A 22,526-nucleotide genomic window follows, 5' to 3' on the forward strand; every position below is an offset into this window, starting at 1 on the left:
TCACTTATCAAAAAGGGCACCTGGGCCAATCAGATCAGTTAAGGGCATAAAGGGAAATAGGCCACAGGCACCTGCTGAGAGCTTAGATAACATATGGAGCATGAACAGTCAATAGCAAAAGCAGCGCGTGTGTGTGTGTGTGTGTGTGTGTGTGTGTGTGTGTGTGTGTGTGTGTGTGTGTGTGTGTGTGTGTGTGTGTGTGTGTGTGTGTGTGTGTGTGTGTGTGTGTGTGTGTGTGTCCGTGTCCGTCCGTGTCCGTCCGTGTCCGTGTCCGTCCAACTAAATAAACACGTACCTGAAGGTGGTCTTGCAGTGGACGGCAGTGTATTGACATTGCCGGTGAATATGTAAAGGCACTATTGACCTGATTGTTGAGCTCCGTGGGCTTTCACAGTACTCCACCCAATGAAAAGTGAAAAGGACTGACAAAATCAATAAGTTAACTTTACTGTGAAAACATACAATTGTGGGGAAAAAAGTACAGGAATCAGTGTTTGATGTGGATTGCTGTATCAGTATCAAAATGCCAGTATACTGTAGCTTCTCACTTGGTTATATAGAAACCATTGTTTGTGTCACAGTCTTAAAAATCAATACTACAGTCTTTGTTTCTCCTCCTGTTGCTTTTAACTGTGGTTCATGATGATCAATATGCTTGTTGACAGTGCAGACACATTACGCTTGTGGGTCGAACGTGGTCTGATCACTGGTGATGTCAAACTCTAATCAGACCAAGTCATTTTCAGTCCTTTTCTTAGCCTGTTTATCTGGAGATAAAATTAGTTTGTGGCATTGAATGAGTTGCTTAGAATAGTAGTTGTGTAGTTTTCTAGCTCCCATTAAAAACTTGACATATTCCCTTTTAAACCCTGTATTTCTTTTTACATTGTCGACTATCTGAGTCTTACTTACAGCAGCACCAACACTGGCAGAAAAATATAAAATAAGTTAAAATCAGGCAAACAAGACAAAAAAGACTTGGCAGCAGATAGAGCCATGGCTAGTGCTAGCAGTGATGCTAGGGGCTGACTTCAAGTCATCTTTTGGACACAAAGCTGGACAACATCCAGGCCGTAGTCTCAGGCCAGGGACAGAGTATAACTGATCTTGAGGTCAGTCAACTTGAGGCCACATATGCCTCGTTGCAGGAATACAACAAGTGGCTGAGATCTAAACTCTTTGAGGTTTGGAATACCTACACAAGCTGCAATTTCAAGAGGACTACGGTGCAGACGTTCTCAGGCAGTGTGGTGAAGGATGTCATGGCTGAACTTTATAAGAGGACTCCAACCTTCTCTCCTTTTCCCGGCAGAGCTGTGCAACACTTGCCAGAGGGACGTGGCTGCCATCCCATGTATCATTTTAACTATTGCAAGTTAAACCAAAGATTTATGAATAGCCATTGAATAATACAGCTAGCTAGCTCATCTTATTCTCTGAAGTTCTTTTTCTTTGTGAGCTGCTGTAGCTCAGGGTGTTCACAGAAGTTAAAGTAGCAATGGTGAGGGGGAGAATTCAAGTTTACCTATGATTCACTGTCATTGCTCACTCGGTGCATTAATTGCTCAACTATGTCATTCTGTTGTTATAGATCTTAACTTTCATTCTTTAATTCTCAGGGTGGATTTTTAGGGGGATTTCCGTTGTTTCTTGGATGTAGTGTTAGACTGCTCCTCCCCTAAACCTACCACTCTGCTGATGATCAATAAAACATGGGATGTGTCCAATAAAACAATTTGGGAGGATATGGAAGAATATTTAAAAGGTGAAATTTTATCATTTGCGCCATATAAACAGTGTACAAAACAGAAACAAACTGTTAATCAGATTTTAAACATAGATAAACAATATGTAAATTCACCTACAATGTTTGAAAATTCAGACAGAATTTAATCTTCTTTCCTCTTGCCATGTTGAAAGTTAAGTACCTCGGAGGAGAAGTAATTGGCGGCAATCAACTGCATGGTTTGAGAGGGAAGCAACTTATTGCTGGAATACGCACAATGGTAATAAAAGTGATCGATGAAAGGCTTAGAGACTGTTTTTATACTTCAGATTGTACATTAGACTTAAATGCCATGGAAAACGTCTTTAGCAATCTTGACATACCTTTCCTTTCTCAAGACTTGAGAAATGACCTTGAGACACCCATCAACCAGGAGGAAATCACTGCAGCATCATCATCTATGCAGTTGGGTAAATCTCCTCAATACTTAATCGAATTCACTCCTCTTTTATGTGTGCTCAACATGCACTTTTGCAATTTAAAGTAGTCCATCATATTCACATGTCTATAACCAAATTAACTCAATTTTATCCTGATGTGAAGCAGAACCATACATGTGATAAACGTAAATGTCCACTGGCCTCACTCCTTCACATGTAGTGGACGTCACCCTTTGTAGTAAAATTTTGGACATCTTTCTTTCAAACTATTTCAGAAACTCTTCAGCAACAAATTGAGCCAAATCCTTTCACTGCCATTTGTGGCATTGCTCCAGACGGATTTTCTAAAAGAAAATACGAGCTAACTTATTTCAGAGGACGGATTCTTGCCCTCTTTGCTACTGACACTAGATTAGAGTCATTATATCCTTTTATAAATCTCAGGAAAACCTGTTGTACTACCCAAGGAACGGGGAGTAAAATTCACCAAGTGTGGCGTCCATTCTTGACATTCTGGCACAAACTCACTATAGTAATCTCTGAGTATGTTTGTGGTGTTCAAGGAGTCTTTGATTTAATGCTAGTTGCTCCCATTAAGATCATTTAAACATATCTGATTTTTTCAACAGTGGATGGAAGCAACGTCAGAGGTTTGAATTGGAGAAAATTACTTATAAAACTAGCCAACAACTGCTGGCATATAGTGTGGTGTGCACCGAGATTTTGGTTCAGGACCACTAAGCTGAAGTCAACCTCACCCATACAAAGTTTAACTCACCCCAAACTCGCTTCGGTTTTGTGTCTAGTGTGTCTATGGCACTCTACTACAGTTTCAGCTTAGCAACTCTAGTGGCAGTGCACCTGTATGTGGACCTGCATGACGTCCACTGTATTTACATATGTATTGTGGTGTCCACACACATTCCCAATGATACATACACGCACACAAACACACCTAGAATTCCCTGGCCAATGCTTGCCATGTGGAGTTATGAGAATTGACTTTCAGCAGTCACCTGTGTCGGGGTTCATGGCTTTGGCCTGATGTGCTGTCATGGGGCTTTGATGCCTCATCATGTAACCTCTTTGAGACACTAGGAACACCTGTCCTTGCACTCATAAGGCATGCTAATACATGCGGACACATGGTGGCCTGCTGCCTGACCTTGCTAGGACAGCAGGAGTCATTGGAGAGACAGGCCACGACGGCCCTGCAGGACACAATGTGGCATATGCTCACTCCGTATAGCCCTTAACACATGCAGCATAGTCAAGTTGCTAGTGAGAAAAGGTGCATACTGCTCAGGCAGAAAACACCAACAGCACTTACAGCACTTAGACCAATAAAACACAAATTTGAGCAAACAAGAGTCATCTTATCTTTTGATTTCAAAACACCTTTTATTAATAACATCCCTTAGAAACAAGATGACATTCCTTTGCTGTTAGCAACTGGAGAAAATTATAATAAATGAAGAATAAAGTAGGTACGTGTGTGGGTTTTATTTCTGGTCTGTTGTTGTTGTTGTTGCATTCTATGATACAAACAGTTTTCTAAGAATTTGCTTGAATGCCACTACATAGCCCTGACTGTAATTCACAAAAGTGGAGGATAATCACTGGAGCCAGTCAGCTAACATGACAACTTGTGATTAGAATCTATATTAACCAACCAAATCTCTAACTTAACACGTTGTTCTGTTCCATCGCAACATGTTAAGGACACAACAGATTTTCTCCGCTCATCTCGTCTGACCATGTCTGAACTCACAATCTGTTTGCACATGCACAGGCAACGGACATCTGAACACCCACCACTCAGAGACACACACACACACACACACACACACATACACACCTACACACATACAAGCCCCCACCCTGCCCAACCTATAATAAACTCCACAAACACAAGAGTTTGTGTGTGTCTGTTTGTCTGGGGAGAGGGATATTATTGTCAGTCTCTTCCCCTGCTCCTTCCAAGTGCACTTTTCAAGGTGCAGGGCTTGGTATCTCCATGGCAACAGCAAAGCGACCAGCAGCAGTGGGTGGGAGGAGGTGGTGGGCGGTGGGGATGGAGGCGTGGATAAGGAGAGAGGGGCGACGGGGGGTGGTGATGGTGTTGATGTGTGGAGAGGGGGTCCTCCGGTCACAGATAGGCATGCTGGGTACATAGACTTGGGAACACTGTGACATTTTCGTGTGCCGTTTGACGAAAGGCAAACAGGGTGTGGCTTTCTTCTAGAGGTGTTCGTCTGGGTGTGTGTGTGTGTGTGTGTGTGTGTGTGTGTATCTCTCTCTCTCTCTTTCTCCCTCACTAACTAACTCACTCACTCACTCACTCACTCACTCACTCACTCACTCTTCTCTCTCTCTCTCTCTCTCTCTCTTTCTCTCTCTCTCTCTCTCTCTCTCTCTCTCTCTCTCTCTCTCTTTTTCTGTGTATTTCCAAACTGCCTGGTGGAAATCTATGCACTGAGAGCCCAGGTGTGATCTCAATGCTTGGTGAAAGATGACCTCTCACTATACCACACGCACACACACGCACAAACCCATGCATGCACGCACACACAGACACACACACACTTCTTTTGTCTCTCAGTTGAGGGTCAGTGTCTGCGTTTCTATAGCAGAGGCCTCCAGATATTACTGGACTGTGTTTACATGTGAATGTGTCCATGCTGGCCCAGATATGTCCACCTCTGTACATTTTTCTCCTTTTTTTCTCTTCCTCTCTCTCTTTTGACCTTAACTCTCCTCTGGCTACTTTTGCCTATTTCTCCATCTTTGTCTAACATCTAGTTCTCCCTTTTTAAAGCCTGGTGCTTTTTTTTTAATCCTCTACAATCTGCAGTTTTGTTGCTGTCTGTTCTGCGACTCTCCCTCTGCATCTCATTTAGGGTCTGTGCAGGCTGTGGTGTGAATGGAGGTGCTTACAGGTGTTAATGTGTTCATAGTCAGGTTCAGCAATAAAAAATAAACTTCCAAACAATTTTAACAGTAAAGGGAGCATGAAACATTTACAGGATTTGTAAAGAAGACATTTTTGCTAGTATTAACATGCAGTCTGGTATGTTGAAGAAAAACAAAACCACAGCCCAAACGTATTTTGGTGATGCTAAATTGTTGCAAATTGATTTAATTTACTGGAGATATGGTTGACTTAGTTTACATTCCAAAATAAGTTATAGCAACAGGAGTGACGTACTGAACTGACGCAAGTTAAAACAATTGAAAGAACAAAGACAGTTCAACAACCTTCAGAATGGCTTTACTCCTACTATACTGCTGGCGTGCAGTCCTGAATTGTGCATAGGATACTGAATGATTTTTTTGGCTGGACCACAACAGCGGGGCCAGCCCTATAATGGCTAATGTCCCTGACTGACTGCCTGATGATATTTTAACCATTGGTCATCCGAATGCAACGTGACTGGATCGTGTATGGTTGCTACCCATGGCCTACTCTCAATATGTGAGCATTGATAGTAGGAGAGAATAGGACACAATGATGTCAGTTGTTTACAGCGGTTCCACAACAGCTTTCAACTACATCCTCAATTTTTTCACATTGACCATGTGCAGTCCAGCCATATACTAGGTTACGATCTAGTCTTGGTCAACTAAGACAGAGGGGGGGATATGTTCAGCCTGCTATCTGGAGCTTCTTGTAAAAGTTTATTTATGATGTGGCAATTGAAGAATCCCTGGAGTTCAGTCTGTGTTGTGACCTCAAGGTGAAACAATAAACATAAACATGCTGCCTGTGGCATCAATCACTGGTTTCTGAAAGAATGGTTTTAAGCCTTAGTTTGGATTGCTTACTACAATATTTACAGGAACCAGAGGACTCCATTTTGGCCAGTGGCATTGTGGCTGAATGGAGAGGTGGGGTGAGCAGTCAGCAACCAGGGTTGAATGTGATAAGCTGAGAGATCTGTTAATCAAAGCAAAAAATCACTAAACCACACTTCTCTCGATGTGTATTGATCATAGAAGGATGTGATATTTAATGGAAGCATATGTACTTGTGGACACAAGTAAACAGTCAGACAGCAGCTCTGTGAGGCTGCGGGTACAGCAGTGCTTTGAGATAATTGCTAATGTCAGCATGCTAACATACTCACAATGAGAAACTACAATTGTAAAGCCCATAGTTGCGTTACTTTTCTGAATGTTTCATACATCCAGAACTTTTCTGAGAAAAAAAACAGTGGTAGCAAGGTCAGCAACATACAATCTGATAACAGTTTCTAATTTAATCAGTTGTATTAAACCCCTCCAAGAGTAGCTTTGTGCTTAGCATTTTGATCATTCCTAAAGTGGATTAGTAATAGTAATTAGTAATAAAATTAGTAAGGGACATTCAGTTCAAGTCAACACCAAAAACTCAAATGTTATCTCTGTTGTCATATTAGGTTTTTTTTTTCCAAATTCCAAATTTGTTTGGATGTCTAGTGTATTGTATTGTATTGTAATTTAACAAACTAAATTATTGATCTATGAATCACACATCAAAGGTGATGTGCAGGGAAAACAGCTTCCTATTTGTTCACAACAGTTTAGATCTAAGCCTTGTAACCAGGGAATAATGATAAAATTAGAGGTACAATAGGGAAATAACAGTTTTAATGACACTTCTAGCAGCTGATGGCAAGGCCACCAACACAATTAATACTTATTTAGTTACAATTCACAATTTTGAGTTGCCTGTAGCTTCATATTAATATTTAGGTAACATACAAGCTGCCTTTGTGTTTAGAGCAAGCTGCACTACGCTAATCTGAGTAAACTGCAGAAAGTCTAGCTAATCCATCAGAAAGCTTTCATCCTCAGGTCTCTGGTTTCTGGGTTTCTGTGACCGACTGGACAGGAACAGATTGGTTGTTGGAAGAGAGAGTTTTGAGTCCTCAACATTAAATGATACTTTGCTACTGTTGATTTTACTGAAGCTTTAAATAAGGCATTGTAAATGAACTTCTGCTGAAGTAATTATTAATTGATTAGTCGATCAACATAAAAACTCATTAAGATGCCATAAAAGTGCAGTCTGTCTTCTGTTGAGTTTGTCATTCGGCATATTGTTGTTATTTTACACTGCTATGCTGTATTTTTATTCACAGTATTTGTACCAGTATACCTTTATTTTGCTTCTATGGAGCTCTTTCATTTATTTGTGTTGCTTTGAAAATCTGGATACAAAAGTGAAAATCAACAGAGACTATAAATAAAGTTAAAGCTTTTTTGAAGTTGACATACTGCTAATTGGGACTCAACAGAATCACCTGAAAAGCTGATCTTATCACTTCAAACACAGATAGTTATTTGTTAGTTGTTTTATGTTACGTTGTCCTTGTTATTGTTTTATTACTTTAAAAAACCAAAAAGACAGCATATTCTGAAAAAATATATATATATTATAATAATTGGTTTTGTTTATATCAGTTGTTTGCTGTATGCTGCTTATCAGTGTTTATAACAATGAGATCAGTGGTCAAGAGGGGAAAATGATGTGCTAAATGAGGACAATGCATGTTAGAGCAACAAGACTGCTCTTTTTTCTGTCTGTAAATTGGACCCTTGGGCCCTGCAAAATTGAGTGCGTTTCCGCCAGTGAGCCACACGGGGCGCTGCTGCTCACCCAATCTCAGGACGGGATATTCAAAGTTTATGCAAGGCTTGCAGCATATCAGGGACCAGCGAAGAGTTGGACAGTACTTATGATCCCAGAGTCCAAGTTGCAAAAATCACTCTTGGGCGCTCCACACACTGGAGGTGTGATAAAGCAGCTTGTTGGTTCATTTCACCGCATCTCTTGTCGATGCGAGCTGTCAGCGGCCTGTCAGTCAGTCAGTCAGTCAGTCAGTGAGCCCGCAGCACGGACAGCGCTCTCATCCTCATCTCAAACAGCCGAGACACACGGGGAGTGTGTCGGCGCCCGGTCCCCTGTGTGTGTGTGTGTGTGTGTGTGTGTGTGTGTGTGTGTGTGTGTGTGTGTGTGTGTGTGTGTGTGAGTCGGGGAGTTGTCAGAGCACTAAGGCAAAGAGTGGGGGAGCACGCACAATGTGAGAGAGGAGTTGAGAGAAAGAGAGAGGAAAGAGAGGAGAGTTGAGTGAGAGTGTGTGAGTGGGAGAGTGGGAGAGAGAGAGAGTGAGAGAGAGAGAGAGAGACAGAGAGAGAGACAGAGAGAGAGGGGAGGAGAGCTCCGTCTCTCCCGGTGCACTTGGCAGTCTAGTTGCGGGCTGCTGTGCTGTTGCTGTCGTGGCGTGGCTGGTTGCGCCAGGCGGGGAACTTCACCACACTGGAGCCCGGAGTCCCACTCTCTCACCTGCGCAGTTCGGAGCTGCCATGGGTCTCTCGCCTGGATTTACTGTCCTAATAATTCTACCGGCCTTTCTGCTGCACACCAGCGGCCTTTACATCGCCAGTAGCGTTGGTACGTACAGTATAGTTAAACGTGGTCAGTGTTTATGTTGTTCTCCGCATCTGCTAATCTCTTATCAGCAGGGCTGCACGGGGATCTTGGTGCGCTCACATGAAGTGGAGCTCAGCGTAGCGGCAAAGCACTATCCGGTTCCTCCTGCTTGTCTGTAATTTCTGCCATGCTTTTGCAGTTCTTGCAAACAACATAGGACGCATTTGTAACTTCTGTATGTCCTGCTGTGGTGCTCGCAGGGACTTTCCGGAGGTCCCTCAGCAGTGCAAGCAGTGTTGTGATGTGGCTTTCTCCCATCCAGGGGATAGTGTTATCTGGGGTGTTAAGGGGCATCAAATGCACTGGTTTACTGTCGGATTTTGCAGTGAAGTAGCCTAACATTATCTGATTCGGCCGCTGTCGCATCTATCGATCTGTCACAGGACGCTGGAGTCGGATGTCGGCTTATTGATCACACTATTATCAAATCATTCCTCCAACACGGGAGCCCAAGAAATATTAGTAGCATGTGCTTGGTTTTGTCAATCAGCAAACTTTATAAATTAGATTATGATAGATGGAGAACCATATGGAAATAATACCAAGTGCACTTGAAGACCACATACAATGTGATGGCATAACTGTGTCTGTCTCTGCGATGACATTAAGTGGCCTTGGCTCAGTCTGTGTGTGTGTGTGTGTGTGTGTGTGTGTGTGTGTGTGTGCGCGCGCGCAGGGAGCATCTCTCAGGTCGCCTCCAAAATGCACCTGTGTTGTCACTGTCAGGTGAATAAGAGAAATGTTATTTAATCCGAGAAAATGTCAGACACATGAAGTGGTCTCTAGGAGTCAATTCAAAACGTTCATGTTGTACTCACAGTGTGATAATTAGCTCGTAGTTAAGATAGCCTGAAATAATGGTGATTACTGATAATGATGATGATGGCTTTGTTGATGGTGATGACAGGATAAACGACTGCAAAATACAGTCCAGTGTGTATCATACTAATTAAACGCATTTTATAAAAAGGAATGTCAATTTCAGTTGTCGGATCAGTTTTTTTTTTTTAATTCAGTCGCCGTCGAGTTTATAAAAATCATTTCACTCGGATCGAGCAGCCTGACAGTGAGAAAACAGCATGAGAAAGCCGCAATTAGCACCTTGATCTTGTTCTGGCTTTCCTGTTGACGGTGGAAGGGCACAGAAGGTGTCAGGAGCGCAGCGCGCACTGCTGAGGCTGCCGTTTCCAAACGCGCACTGCCAAGCACTGGGGTCGCCTCTGGGTTCATGGGTGGGGCTGTGTGTGTGTGTGTGTGTGTGTGTATGTGTGTGTGTCTGTGCACGCGCCGGTTCGTGTGAAAGGTTACTGCTTTTATTTCTTTTATTTATTGTTGTACTCCCTGTGACTCAACTTGGAATAAGGAATAAATAATTCCATGACATGTTTGACATTTTTCTAATACCTTATTTTTCCTCCCACTTCTTTTTTCCATCTTCCTGTTCACCCTCTACCCATGATTCCTCATTTTCTCCACTGTTTATCCCCCATGTTGCTCCCATGATGTCTCCTCCCCTACATTCTTTGGTTTCTGTTTCTTATCTTCAACCTCTAATGTTCTTCCTTCTCACCCTTTCCAACATTTTCACATCTTCATCTCTCCACTCTGTTCTCACCCATTACCCTTTCCCCCTCCCCCAAACTGCTCTCTTCCCAGACTCCCTGCAGCATGTCCTGGGGGAGTATGGACTGGTAAGGCCGATCAGTGTGGATGCAGAGGGCCGCTTCCTGTCACACACTGTCTCGGCCGTCCGCATGGCAGGAGGGCAGTCCCGTAGGCGCCGGAGGAGGGAGGTAGGAGAAGGCAATGATGAGTGGGAAGAACCAAGAGGTGTCGAGGATGGCCAAGAGCCTGTGGCCCGTCAGGAAAGACTTTACTACAACGTCACCGTCTTCGGCCGGGAGTTCCACCTGCGCCTGCATCACAATGCCAGGCTGGTGGCCCCCGGAGCCAAGATGGAGTGGCGTGATGACAGCGACAGCACTCGGCACTCTGAGCCACTGCACGATGAATGCCTGTACGTGGGTGACATCACAGACACGCCAGGAGCCACTGTGGCTATCAGCAACTGTGACGGCCTGGTGAGTGGACAACCTGTGTTACCTGTGTGTGAGTTTGTAGAGGAACTCTATGTTAGAAATCGATATTGAGATACAACCAAATAGCAGAAGCAACAGATTTTTCCCCCTGACCCCATGAGTGTCTCAGTGAGTCTTTCTGGTTGACCACACAACAACAGGCCTGCCATGAGAAATACCTGGGTCATGTTTTCCTCCTTCTGTCCTCTGCCCCTTTTAATTTTCACAAAGGGTCATAGCAATTATTAACTGATGTTTCACAGATAACCTCAGTATTCATGATGTCACCTCAGCACAATGCTTACAGAATAGCCTTTAGCTGGTTTGTACTGCTCTCTACACACAGATAAAGAATCACTGAAGGCATAGCAGACTCTACAACACCACTGGAATTAAATCTGACACTGTAAAATATTTTGGTTGCACAATAGTTGCTCAAAGAGCCTGCATTGTAAATGCTTTTAATAGAGCTTACTATGAATTGAGAAAAAGGAAAAGAGATGGCAAACAGTTGGTGAATGGCTGTCGGCAAGGGAGAGTAGTGAGATGTAGACAGCGTGAAGACTGAGCACAATACCTGCTCAGATTAGAGGATGTAGAAAGATGGAGATGTGGAGGGGCCAAATGTGAGAGATAAGCTTCAGGGCAGAGGAAAAAAAGGCAAGTAAATAGGAGTAAAAATGGGCAAAGGATGTGTACAGGGAATGATAAGACTGGGAGGAGGAGTTCCCCTCATTACGAAAAGTGTTCATTAGTCAGCCAGATCAGCCCACCACTGGAGCTGAGTAGCAGCAACTGGATCCGTTTAGGGTTGAGGACACTGGGGACTGAGCGAGCAGCTGAGAGAGCAGGCAGGGAGCCAGGACAGCACAGGCCTGACATGCCCACTTAGCCTGACACCAGTCAGCAGCAACTCGCTGCTGCTGCTGCTGCTGCTGCTACTGCTACTGCTGCTGCTACTGCTACTGCTACTGCTGCTGCTACTGCTACTGCTCACTCCACACTGTCATTCCAGGGCCTATTGGCAAATTTTTGGGCAGATTATAGTCAAAGTGTAGTTGGTTACTGATAACAGTTCACCAGTCAGCATTGGTCACTTGTTTGTTGAGTGGCTGACTGCACTGCCAGGCATGCCAGGATTGTATAGGATAAGTTCATGTATTTTCAAGGCTGTCACATGCCTGTGTCATGCCTTGTTTGCTATAATCAAATCTCCTGTGCATATTGGCCCTGAGGAAATCCTGAATTTCCCAGTGTCCTTGTTATCTGTTATCTATCTAATGCATTCTTAAATTTACCTAATGCAGTTTTTGACCACTAGTAGTGCTATCTAGCAGTGTTTTACAAGTGGGTCCCTGTTTTGTTTGTATCATGCATGCAAACCAGGTCAGATATGCACACACAAGCAAGCAGGTTACACAGTGCACATTCCTGTCAGTTTTATGCTATTCCACTGGTTGACAGTCGGTGATGGTAAATGTGGCAAGCAAGCAAGAGGAAGCTAGGAAACCTGGATGTAAACAATGAACATTTAAAAATATATTTAAAACATTGGCTTTGCAAAAAACTGAATGTAAACAGTTTTACAAGTAAACTCTACTGGCCACCTTTAAGTGAAAAAGAAGCTGGCTGTAAAATACCCCAAAGAACTGTTTGCCAATTGGCAAAAAACATCAGACAACAAAGAACTTTTATGGTGGCAGAGGTTTTACAGCACAGAGCATGTGTCTGGCATGGCTTGTGTTGGAAACTCAAAGTACTCCGACAGCGCATGGAAGGTGGGCTGCCGCAGGGGATCAGGGACTGTGGTTCACTCCCGGCGGATCACCTTGGCTGGCGCCTAGCATCTGACTTAGAACCAGTGCAGACCACAGGTTCTAACTGTTTAAATAAAACAACGCTCTCTGTGATTCTATAGTATTATATACAGAAATTAGTTTAGTTTGGGAAGTGGCAGTGATTTTGGGCTGGAATTGGAGGTCAGAGCAGCTCTTTTTTTTCTTTTTAAATGGAAGAAATGAGCGTGAACGAGTTCATCTTTTGGGAAAGTGAACTGTGAACTATGAATGTGAACTAGTTCATTTTAATCTGTGTGAACTGAACTTTGAGCTAGCTCTTGTGAAGTGTGAACTTGCACAACACTGATCACATTAGTGCTGTCCACTTATATTTAATTTGTTTCTCTCTGCCCTTGAACAACTCATGTCATTGCTAATCAATTCTTACAACCTCCTCATGCATGCCAAGAAAAACAGCCAAACTCTGTCAGGCGCTGCTTAGCTCTGACCATAGCTGCGCCTTTTTAAACCTAACAGATCCACGAAGCCCAGCTCTGCCCCGCTGTGCCCTGCTGTGCCCACTTCCTCAGTGACCCAGACACCTGGTTAGAGCCTTCTCTGCCCTGTGTTGCCATTTACAGCCAAGAACATCTGGCTGGCTGTGATCCAGGGTGTGTGATGAGGGGAAGAAGGGAGAGAGCCAAGAAAGGGGCAGATAGGGTTCAAACCAAACTACGAAAAAATAATATTAAAGACGCAGAGGAAGGAAAATGAAGAGGGCAAAGGTTATAGATTTCAAGAAGTAACAAATGACCAGAATAAATAAGAGGGGAAGAGAGAGCAGAGGGGAAAAGAAAAATCTTTGAATGGACAAATTACCTTTGGAGGGAATTGGATTTTTGTGCACAGAAGCTGTGATCAGCTGGTTAGTTCTCTGGATGGTTGAGAGGAGGCAGTACACTGTACAGTGTAAGAACTGGGGAGTGTGTGTGTGTGTGTGTGTGTGTGTGTGTGTGTGTGTGTGCGTGTGCGTGTATGTGTGTGTGTGTGTGTGCGCGCATTTTAGTCCTACATGGGCGCAGGGCAAAATAAATTAAACTGCAGCTGAGACTCTGTTTGTGTGTGTTTGTGCGTGCAGAGTGCAGAATGGGGGACTGCATGAATCAAACAAAATAAAAACTCATAAGCTTAGGAGGTTTCCACTTCATGTGGTGTGTAGAGTGTTCATATGTGTGCGTCTGTGAATATTTAATTCTGCATATGCATTGGGGCTGAATGTTTTCTCGTGGTTATTAAATTTGTTCTTCCACGTTTCATATTCAAATTTATTTATGTTATTAATTGCTTAATAGTGCTGGGATCCTTCAGTTTCTTTTCTTTTGCCAAAGGGAGTTGGTTTTGGTTAGAAATGCTGGTAAATACCTGGATGTCAGTTCCTGAACTTTGATGCCATGTGAATGCAAACATGCAGGTGTGTGTGTGTGTGTGTGTGTTTGTCTGAATCTCTGACCTCCCTTGTGGTCTTCCCTTCACCCTCACTTACAATTTTTTTTCAGAGATGTGGAGGCTTTTTGCTGCTTTAGCCTGATTTTGTGAACATTTGGGAGTGATATCAGGCACATTCATGTCAGTGTGGCTATTTGAAATCTTCTGCAGAATTTTGAACATCAGCAGAGCTCCTGCTTTTCCTCTTTTCAGAAGGGACAGAGAGACATATTGATGGAACCGGATGGAAATAGAACAAGAGTTACAAAATTACTGCTGTTTCATTTCTCCATGATGAATAATTTTATCATTGTGAGATACTGAAGTAGTTAAGTGAGGATTGTTACACTGAGCACAGTGTGCTCACACTGTCTGAGAGCAACACTGTCAAACTCTCAGCCAGACATGCATACATTTTTACTTTGGAAGTTTATCCATTTTGATCATAAAAATCAGTGCCATTGGCCTATTTAGTTTTTTTTTAGGTATTGCTTTTGAAAGGTGGTACTTTTACTGTTCATGAACTTTGTTTACTAGAGTAGGTTCTCGATGCTCACTGTTAAACTCCTCCCTCACCCAGTCATGATTTGAATGAACTTCATGACGGTGAAGTGGTCTTATCTTTTAAGTGGCCAAAAGCACAGAGGGAAATCGAGATTCTGTTGAGAGCGATTAGTATTATATATGACCAGTTCTAAACTTTGAATGCTCAGCATGCACCAATGTGACCCAGCAAAAGTTTAAAAAGAGACTCTGGGAAAGAAAGAGAAGAATCTTGAATATAGATTCAATATAGGTAATGAAGTAAAGGTTTTTTTAAGTTAGTAAAAGTCTTAAATATCCTTAAAGATAGTCATCGTCTACCAGGAAATATTTAACTTCTGAAACAGAAAGAATTATAATTAAGATAATAGCCATAGTGTTGTAGAATGAGAGACGAACATATGTTGTAGTCAGCTGACACACGCCCACGCACACACATACATACATCCTCTTGCTGAAGTACTGCACGTCCAAATGTCTATCTCTAGACTTCCAGTCTTCCAGATGGGCCACAGCACCTGAGATAATCAGTGGGTTCTGACAAATGGTAGGGCAGCTTCAGGTTACCGTGAGAACAGAGAGCCACACAGGTCTGTGGAGCTGATAGCTGTGTACGCAGGCCAGAAATGAGATCCAGCTGGGTGAGAAGTGATCTTCATGTCTCACAGTTTGTAACAGAGGAAGTGTGTTACCTGTCATCTTGGGGTTTACTCCCAAAATCCAGGTGGATGCACACCTGGATGGCAAGACACATGTTCCCACAGCTGTGATGTACATCGTACACCTTTACACATACATGCCACAAACACACTGAACACAGTACAGTATGGCCAGTCAGATGCTCCAACAGCAAAGTTCCCCTGAACCATCTTTACCTCACTGCATGACAAAAACCTGTGCACACATTTCTCTTATTGTCTCCACCCCTCGCTTCTCTTGCTCTTTTCTCTCGCTCTCTCTGTCTCGTGTTTCTTGGCCAGCAGCGGTAGCAGCAAGCAGGAGAGCTCTCCTAATGATGGTATTAAAAGAGTCAGGAAAATGACAGAGAAAGAGAAAGAAAAAGAATGTGGCAGACAGCTTTTTGCTCCCGAACACCCACAGATTCAGAGCTCCGGCAAAAAAAGAAAGAGACAGCAAGAGACAGTGTTCCTTTAGTGAGCAGTCTTTGTCTGTTTTTAGCAGCAGCTCTGCTCCCAAGCGTTGATCAGACAAGTGGTGTTGAGGGTTGAGGGTATTGCCCGCTGTCTATGCAGAAAATAGTTTAGAGCTAAGGAGCTAGATCTACATATTACTAACCAGGAGATATTTTATGCTTACTATTTGTTTGTATAGTATGGGCTTTATTTTTTGTCGGCAGATAATTATCCCGATGCTGAACAAGTGTTGCCCTTTGTATATTCCCATACACCATATTTATGTATGGATGTGTGCTTCAGTCTGTTCATGTGTGTTATTAGTGCACCGCGGGAATGCTTGAAGGCGGCTGTGTTATTTTGGTGCTTTCATTGAAAAGACTCAGACATCAACAGCAAAGAGAAATGCTAAATCATTGACAGGTGTTTTATTTATTTATTTTCTGTGGGTAGGAGCTTGGAGATGGCACCTTCTTTGTAAATACTGTAAAGATGATCTTCAGTACCATATATTCAATAATAATTGAATATATAATGATGTTGTGATTGTAATAGGACTAAAATTAGAAAGATTGTAAAGTTACTTATCATGACAAAACCTTTAAACACACACACACACACACACACACACACACACACACACAAACACACACAGCTGAAAGCTTAATCATGTGCGAGTGTGTTGACAGAGGGACAGGCCAATCACAATAATAGCCCCAGTACTATGCTAAATGCCAGCGACACGGACACTTGCGCCAGCCATGCCCCTAGAATATGCTCAGTCATTACCTCGACATTAGGAGTCAATAGAGGAGGCAGCCCTGGGCTGAGCCAACCCATCCATCCATCCAGCCAGCCTGGCAGTTAAGCTTGGTCAGGCGTGGCAGATCACTGGGCCCTACAGTGTGTTATTCCACCCCAGGTCACACGATAAGCAGCTCTCAACTGTAATCAGCTCAAATTGAAATGATGACATCAATTACAGCACGGCGCACAGCTGTTATTGACCCCAGCCCTCGCTGGCTGTATAGAGTAGGCTGTGGAGGGGTGATGGTGGAGGAGCGCCTGCAGGAACTGCAGGACTGGAGGGAGGGCCGTGTGTGGAGAGGCCAGACTGCTGAGGCATGAATGGAGAGACAGGCGGGCGAGAGAGGGAGAAACGTGTTCTCAGTATCTGATTGCAGGTTCCACCCTGCACTGTAGCTCCACTCAAACACACAATTATTCAATCTAGAGATATTATCAGACAGAGAGAGAAATAGAGGAAGAGCAGGAGGGAGAGAGAGAGAGAAAGAGAGAGAGTCAGACAGAGAGCAGACCCATTCTGAGGAACACTGCACAGAGCAAAAGAGTGCTTTTACCAGAGCTGTGATTACTGCCGCTCACTCAGTGCACTTAACCAGCTCCCTTGCCTCTCTTTCCTCTTGCTCTCTGTCATTCACAGAGTGCTGGCTCAGAGCACACGGTTTGTTTGAGTGGCTGAAATAACTGGATTTACGTGAGAGAAAAAAAGCAGTGGAACCCCATTGATTATAGGGAAACACCTCTGTGATGTCATGATTAGAGCAGATTATTTTGATTTGATGCTAAAATCAGCTGAAGCACAGCAGGGATGGAAGAACGCATTGTACTTGTGATGTCATAATGAAATGTGGGTGTCATGGGTTCTGTGATGTCATTGACATGTAGATTCTAGAATTGGGCCAGTCAAAAGCGCACATGATGAAAATGACTCTACCTTCATCCCAATGTTTAGGTGAGTGCAGATTCTCCAGGAAGGAAAGTGATGTCCTCTGAGAGGTGCAGACTGGTAATGCATGAATATAGGAAAGGTAGACCATATGTATGTTGAGTTTGTTTATGTGTAGCATGTTTTCCATGCGCAGTGATCTGCACTTTAATGCAAACATGTTGTGGCTGTTCCTCTGTGAATGCCATATGGACAATGGGGAGCAAAAAGATGAATGGACAAAACACATTTCAGGTCAAGATGAAAAATCTAGCCCATTGTGTCATTTTAAAGAATAAGAGATCACAATGAGGAGAGCAACTGTGATGTTACATGGGGTAAAAATATAACGAAATCTATGAAGTCTAGATTGGCCATAAGGGCAGTGACTACTAAATGGAAAACAACATTATTCTGTAGACTCGATGGCAATAAAATAAGTAATAAAATAGACCAGGCTTTTTTTTCTTGCCTGCCAGACAGCCACCACCAGTGCGCCTGTCAGTCAGTCAGTCAGTCTGTCAGTCAGTCAGCCAGCCAGCCAGCCAGTCCCACAGGCCGTAGGGCCATGCAGTGAACTGATCAATGCTAGCCACATCAGCAGTTCTCTAGCTAACAGGCCTCAGCAGCCTCTGTGGAGGATCTTTGAAACAGGATGAGACATCTTCCCCGTGTTCCAGTGCCTTAACAAGCCCTCTGCCTGCCTGCCCATGGCTAACCTGGCCCATGCCTTCCGTGGCCACGCTGTTTTACCTCCCAGTCATCACACAGGTGGCTCTGTAGTCTTAAAGCTTCCACTCGTCTGGAAGTTTTCTCCACATAATCCTCACAAACAAAACACAACATGAGAGAGAGGGAGAGACAGGAAGGAGGGAGGTTAGGTGGAAAATGAAGAGTAACACAAACGGTGGGGGGGGGTTGCGCGGTGGAATCTTAATGTGCCCAAACCTGAACAACAGCAACATCATAACCGCCACCACCTGCTCAGTGCTCAAACTTTTCTTGATTAGCTTGAAGAATTTGCTTTTTATTTTATGTTCGTCTAAGCCAAAGTCACTTTCCTGCCTCTAGAAGCGGGGACACTCCTCTGCTAGTCCTTTTCACTGCATGAGTGCATACTTGAATATGTGTGCATTTTGCCCTAATTAGTTGTATTTGTTCTTCCTTTGGGTTGAATTGTTTAGCTGTCTCGTTTGTATTTTCTGTTTACATGTTCCTTAATGGAACAGAGTCTGTCTGTCTGCATGCAGTGTCTATGGTTGAAAATCATTTTGCTTAGTGCTCAGTGCAGCAGGGAGCTAAGCGGGAAGAATCGCACCTCATAACAGAAACTCACACCCTCCTCATCTTACTAAGGCTGCCTGTTTTTGTTTTCTGCAATAGAGAAATAATCACTTTTTCTCTCCCAGTGTATTATGTTTGGGGGTTTTTGCCAGTGCACGAGGACCTCGGGAATTGTTAGTGTACCAGCATATGTAATATATTATATAATAATATATTGTATTCTAATAACTGACTCTGTGGGGGCTGGAGTGAAGCAGCAGAAACAAAGAAACACATCTAGCGCTTTGATCACTGTGACTGATCATCTGCCAGTGTGTACAAGGAAAGCTTTGGATACTGCTTTACAATTATATAATCTGTTTGCCAAGATGTAATGGAGACTTTGAGATGACCTTGTCCATGTAAGGCTCTGTGAGAGATTGAGTTACTGTGTAGTTGGGCTTCTAAGGTGTGCCGGAAGTATCCTGTGTATGAGCGACAGGGCCCAGCACCTTATCAACACACACAACAGCCGGGAAATATAGTTAGAAGTTATGGCTCTGCGATGTTGCAAAATCTAATCTGTAATGAGAAAATCTATTTAAATTAAGAAAAATTATACATAAATAAACCAAAACCTCCAATCCTGTTAGTTTAAATCCTTTTAAATCCCATAGTGTGAAATATTATTACATCTTATACCTTAGGTCAGTTACATGCATCACTGAAAATCCCTAATTTATGATGATACCCAGCCGCACCATTCTAACTGCATTTGTCAGGCGGGCTAACACATAGTAATGCAGGGCTCGCTGCTTGTTGTGGGGGATAGGTCTAATTACTGGTTAAAGCACAGGTGCCTGCATTCTGTGTGCATTATTAGATAGTAATGCTTCATGTGATTGACTTATTTTGTGGTATTTCCCATCTTTGTATCTGTTTCATCTCAGCCCTTTAAGTAACATTAGCCTAGCCCTGTTTGAGACTGCTCATGAACTGCATAGTTAAACTGCCTGTTTTGGGGAGGGAGCTGTCTGTTTCTAAATGACTGTCATACGATTGGTTAGAAACAGCTTCATTTCTGTGTCGGGATTGGGTTATTAGCACATTGTCAAGCAACGACTTAGCAACAATTTACCAACAGTATATCGAAGTTTCTGAATTTCTTCTGTTAGATTCAAACCCTCATGTCGCTTCTGCTCTGCTGTAGTGTCCTTGAGCAAAGGCTCTTACCAGGTCCAAGCTGGTGATACCTTGCTAGAAAGAGGAAAGAACAGCTCAGCAGGGATCAATAAAGAGTCGTGTTCATAGTAAGCTCTTTCCTACTGCACTGTGTATGTTTGTGCATTTGTGTAAGTGCTGTGTAGTTATCTTACTCTGAGATATCTCAGTTGATGTCAGGGGTGTGTGTTGTCATTTGTGTGCCTCAGTGTATGTACGTGTAAATAGGAGAGAAGGAGCAAAAGATAAACGATAAAATCACTATGCTGTCAGATTTTGTCTATTATTGGTTATTGTTTATGGCCAAAGCCAAAACTGTGCATCCTTATAGCTGCTGTCCCCACACACATAGATACACAGCCTCTCTTACTCTTGCCATGATTGACAGCATCACTTGGAACACAAAGGAAAATGACTTTTTTTCTCACAAGCTAATCCTTTGCCTCTCTCTTTTACACACACACTGACACTCAAACACAGACACATTGGGGAGAAGGGACTTATTGTCAGGTTGTGCTCTATCTCTACAGTTCATTTCTAATCCCTTTTCTCCCTTTCTGTGCCGTCTCCCCGCTGCCACCCACCCCTACACACACAACCACCGCCACCCAAACTGTGTCTAGTAGCTCTGTCCCAAGGCTGAGATCCACCACACAAGTGCTCATTGTGGCTAAATCAGGGAGACTGGCAAGATGGTGAGGGTGGAGGGAGGCTGCTGCATGTGAGGCAGACTAGATGAGGAATGAGATACAATTGAAATGAGGCACACTGGAGAGGAGAGACTAATGGAGGAATAGAACAGGAGGGGATGTTCTTTTTTCCCCTTGCTTTATGCTCTAGTTGTCCTCTCCTCTCCTCTCCTCTCCTCTCCTCTCCCAGCAGCAGGGTGTATGCTTGCAGGGCGGGTGTGGCTGCAGCTGACTCTGATGCGATGTGACAGGGCCCTCCTCTCTGTCCTTTTTGCTGGTGTGTGACAGCATGAAGCTGCCATCCACCTCCGTCTCTTTCCCATCCTATCTCTTTATTTCTACCACCGGGGGGGGGGATTCCGCGACTGGCTTTGGTGCCCTTCCTCTCAAACTGTCTATTTGCGTGGTGTGTGTGTGGGAGTATCTAGGTCTGTATAGAGGTGTGTGTGCAGGTTTTCCTGTGTAACCTTTTTTCTTCAGTTCAACTGAGCATGAACTACCAGAGTATTTGTGGCCACAGCAAAACACGACAATCCGATAAATAAAGAATAACATCTGTTGAATTATGAATCCCTTAAAGAAGATTTGATCAATACATAGTCCGATGATCTCAGAGGACCTGCAGCTGGTGTGACACGCTGTGTTTACTCAAGCAGTGATTGGAGTTGCATACGAGCGGGGAGATATGTATGTATGTTTTCCTAATATTTTGGCAGTGTTTGCAGCACACACATGTCTGCTGAGAGCAGGATGACCTCCCACTTAGCACTTCTGTAGCTGTGTTGGCCTGTTTCCACAGCCACTATAAATGCTAAATGAAGCTTCTGTCTGGTCAAGGAATTTCTCAGTTTTGGGTCAGTCACAATGGCAGGCAGCCTTCCTCTGTGTATAGCCTGTTTAAGGCCAAGTACGTTCTTCCCAGTATCACTGATATCTGTTGTGTGTTGTGTTTGGGCCAAATTAACTGTGGGCTTTCCTGGAGCAGTGAAGTGAGCCCAGAGCCAGTTGTCAGATGTAATGGGACCATTCACTATGTTCATACACGTTGTGGTATGTGTCTGGAATTACTGATTTTTACAAGCTATTTTTGAAGAGTGGATATTAATTGGTAAGGGCCTCTCTCAGTATGCATTGTTACAAGCTGCTTGTTTTTCTCCACACTTATTATTGCAGTGACTTGTTGAATTAATGTTTCATAGTGTCATAATATGACTCAAACCTATGGTCCTCAAAAGTTTTATGGAACTCTGTATTACTCACACCGTCCTCGTTGTAGTAGTTTTACTCCAGGCTTGTCCCCTCCATGGGTTTCCAGCCAAACTGGTCGAGTTAGAAAGCAAAGTGGTCTAATAATTCCTGCAGATGAAGGTGACCGAATACTTCCAGCTGATCATGAGCTAAGGGAATCCTTTCGCTGAGGCCCATATGAGTTTTGCATTGGGGCAGGGGGCTGACAGCAGAAGGACAAACTAACAAAAAGGATTTGTTTGGATCCTTCTCCAGTGTCCTAGTTATTCTTTTTTACACGGTGCATGTGTCTCTGAAACTGCAGGTTTAATCACCATTAGAATATTAATTCAACTTACCACCCTCTATCTATATGTGCCGTGTGTCAGTGTGTGTGGATGGGAGGAGAGGTGTCCCTGACAGAGGGAGAGAAAGGTGCTCAGATCAGGTTGATATGAAGCACGCTGTGTCTGCTGTGCTTCTTTTCTTGCTGCTTCTCCCTCCTCCACTGCCCATCCATCTTTATGTCTCTTTTGGCCCCCCCCCCCAAATCACACATACACACACACACCCCACCCCACCAACTACAGTGCATAGAGGTCATAGCCCTGGCTGAGCCACAAGCTGTTGTTGCCTTACACTGACTGCTCTACCTGCTAATATGACCAGCGAGCCCAGTTTATCGTGTTACTCTCAAGGTCTGCATGAGGAAGAGGAAGATCTCACACACACACACACA

The 22,526-nt window shown here is 43.6% G+C and overlaps 1 protein-coding gene across 2 annotated transcripts in view; it reads left to right on the forward strand.

Annotated features, from left to right (window-relative positions):
- The first annotated feature begins 8,243 nt into the window (after positions 1 to 8,243).
- The window catches only part of LOC111646645 (A disintegrin and metalloproteinase with thrombospondin motifs 2-like), a 108,101-nt gene continuing 93,818 nt past the window's right edge, over positions 8,244 to 22,526 (forward strand). The window contains exons 1-2 of one of the 2 annotated variants that reach the window (XM_087171035.1): positions 8,244 to 8,602; positions 10,298 to 10,722. In XM_087171035.1, coding sequence (XP_087027161.1) covers positions 8,515 to 8,602; positions 10,298 to 10,722 — 513 coding nt within the window. In that variant the 5' untranslated portion in view covers positions 8,244 to 8,514. The remainder of the gene's footprint in view (positions 8,603 to 10,297; positions 10,723 to 22,526) is intronic. The other variant, XM_023396188.2, reaches the window with a different exon arrangement.

Source organism: Seriola lalandi, unplaced genomic scaffold (genome assembly GCF_002814215.2).
Source record: "Seriola lalandi dorsalis isolate HSWRI2012SDOR001 ecotype SW California unplaced genomic scaffold, Sedor1 jcf7180002054973, whole genome shotgun sequence".
NCBI lineage: Eukaryota > Metazoa > Chordata > Actinopteri > Carangiformes > Carangidae > Seriola > Seriola lalandi.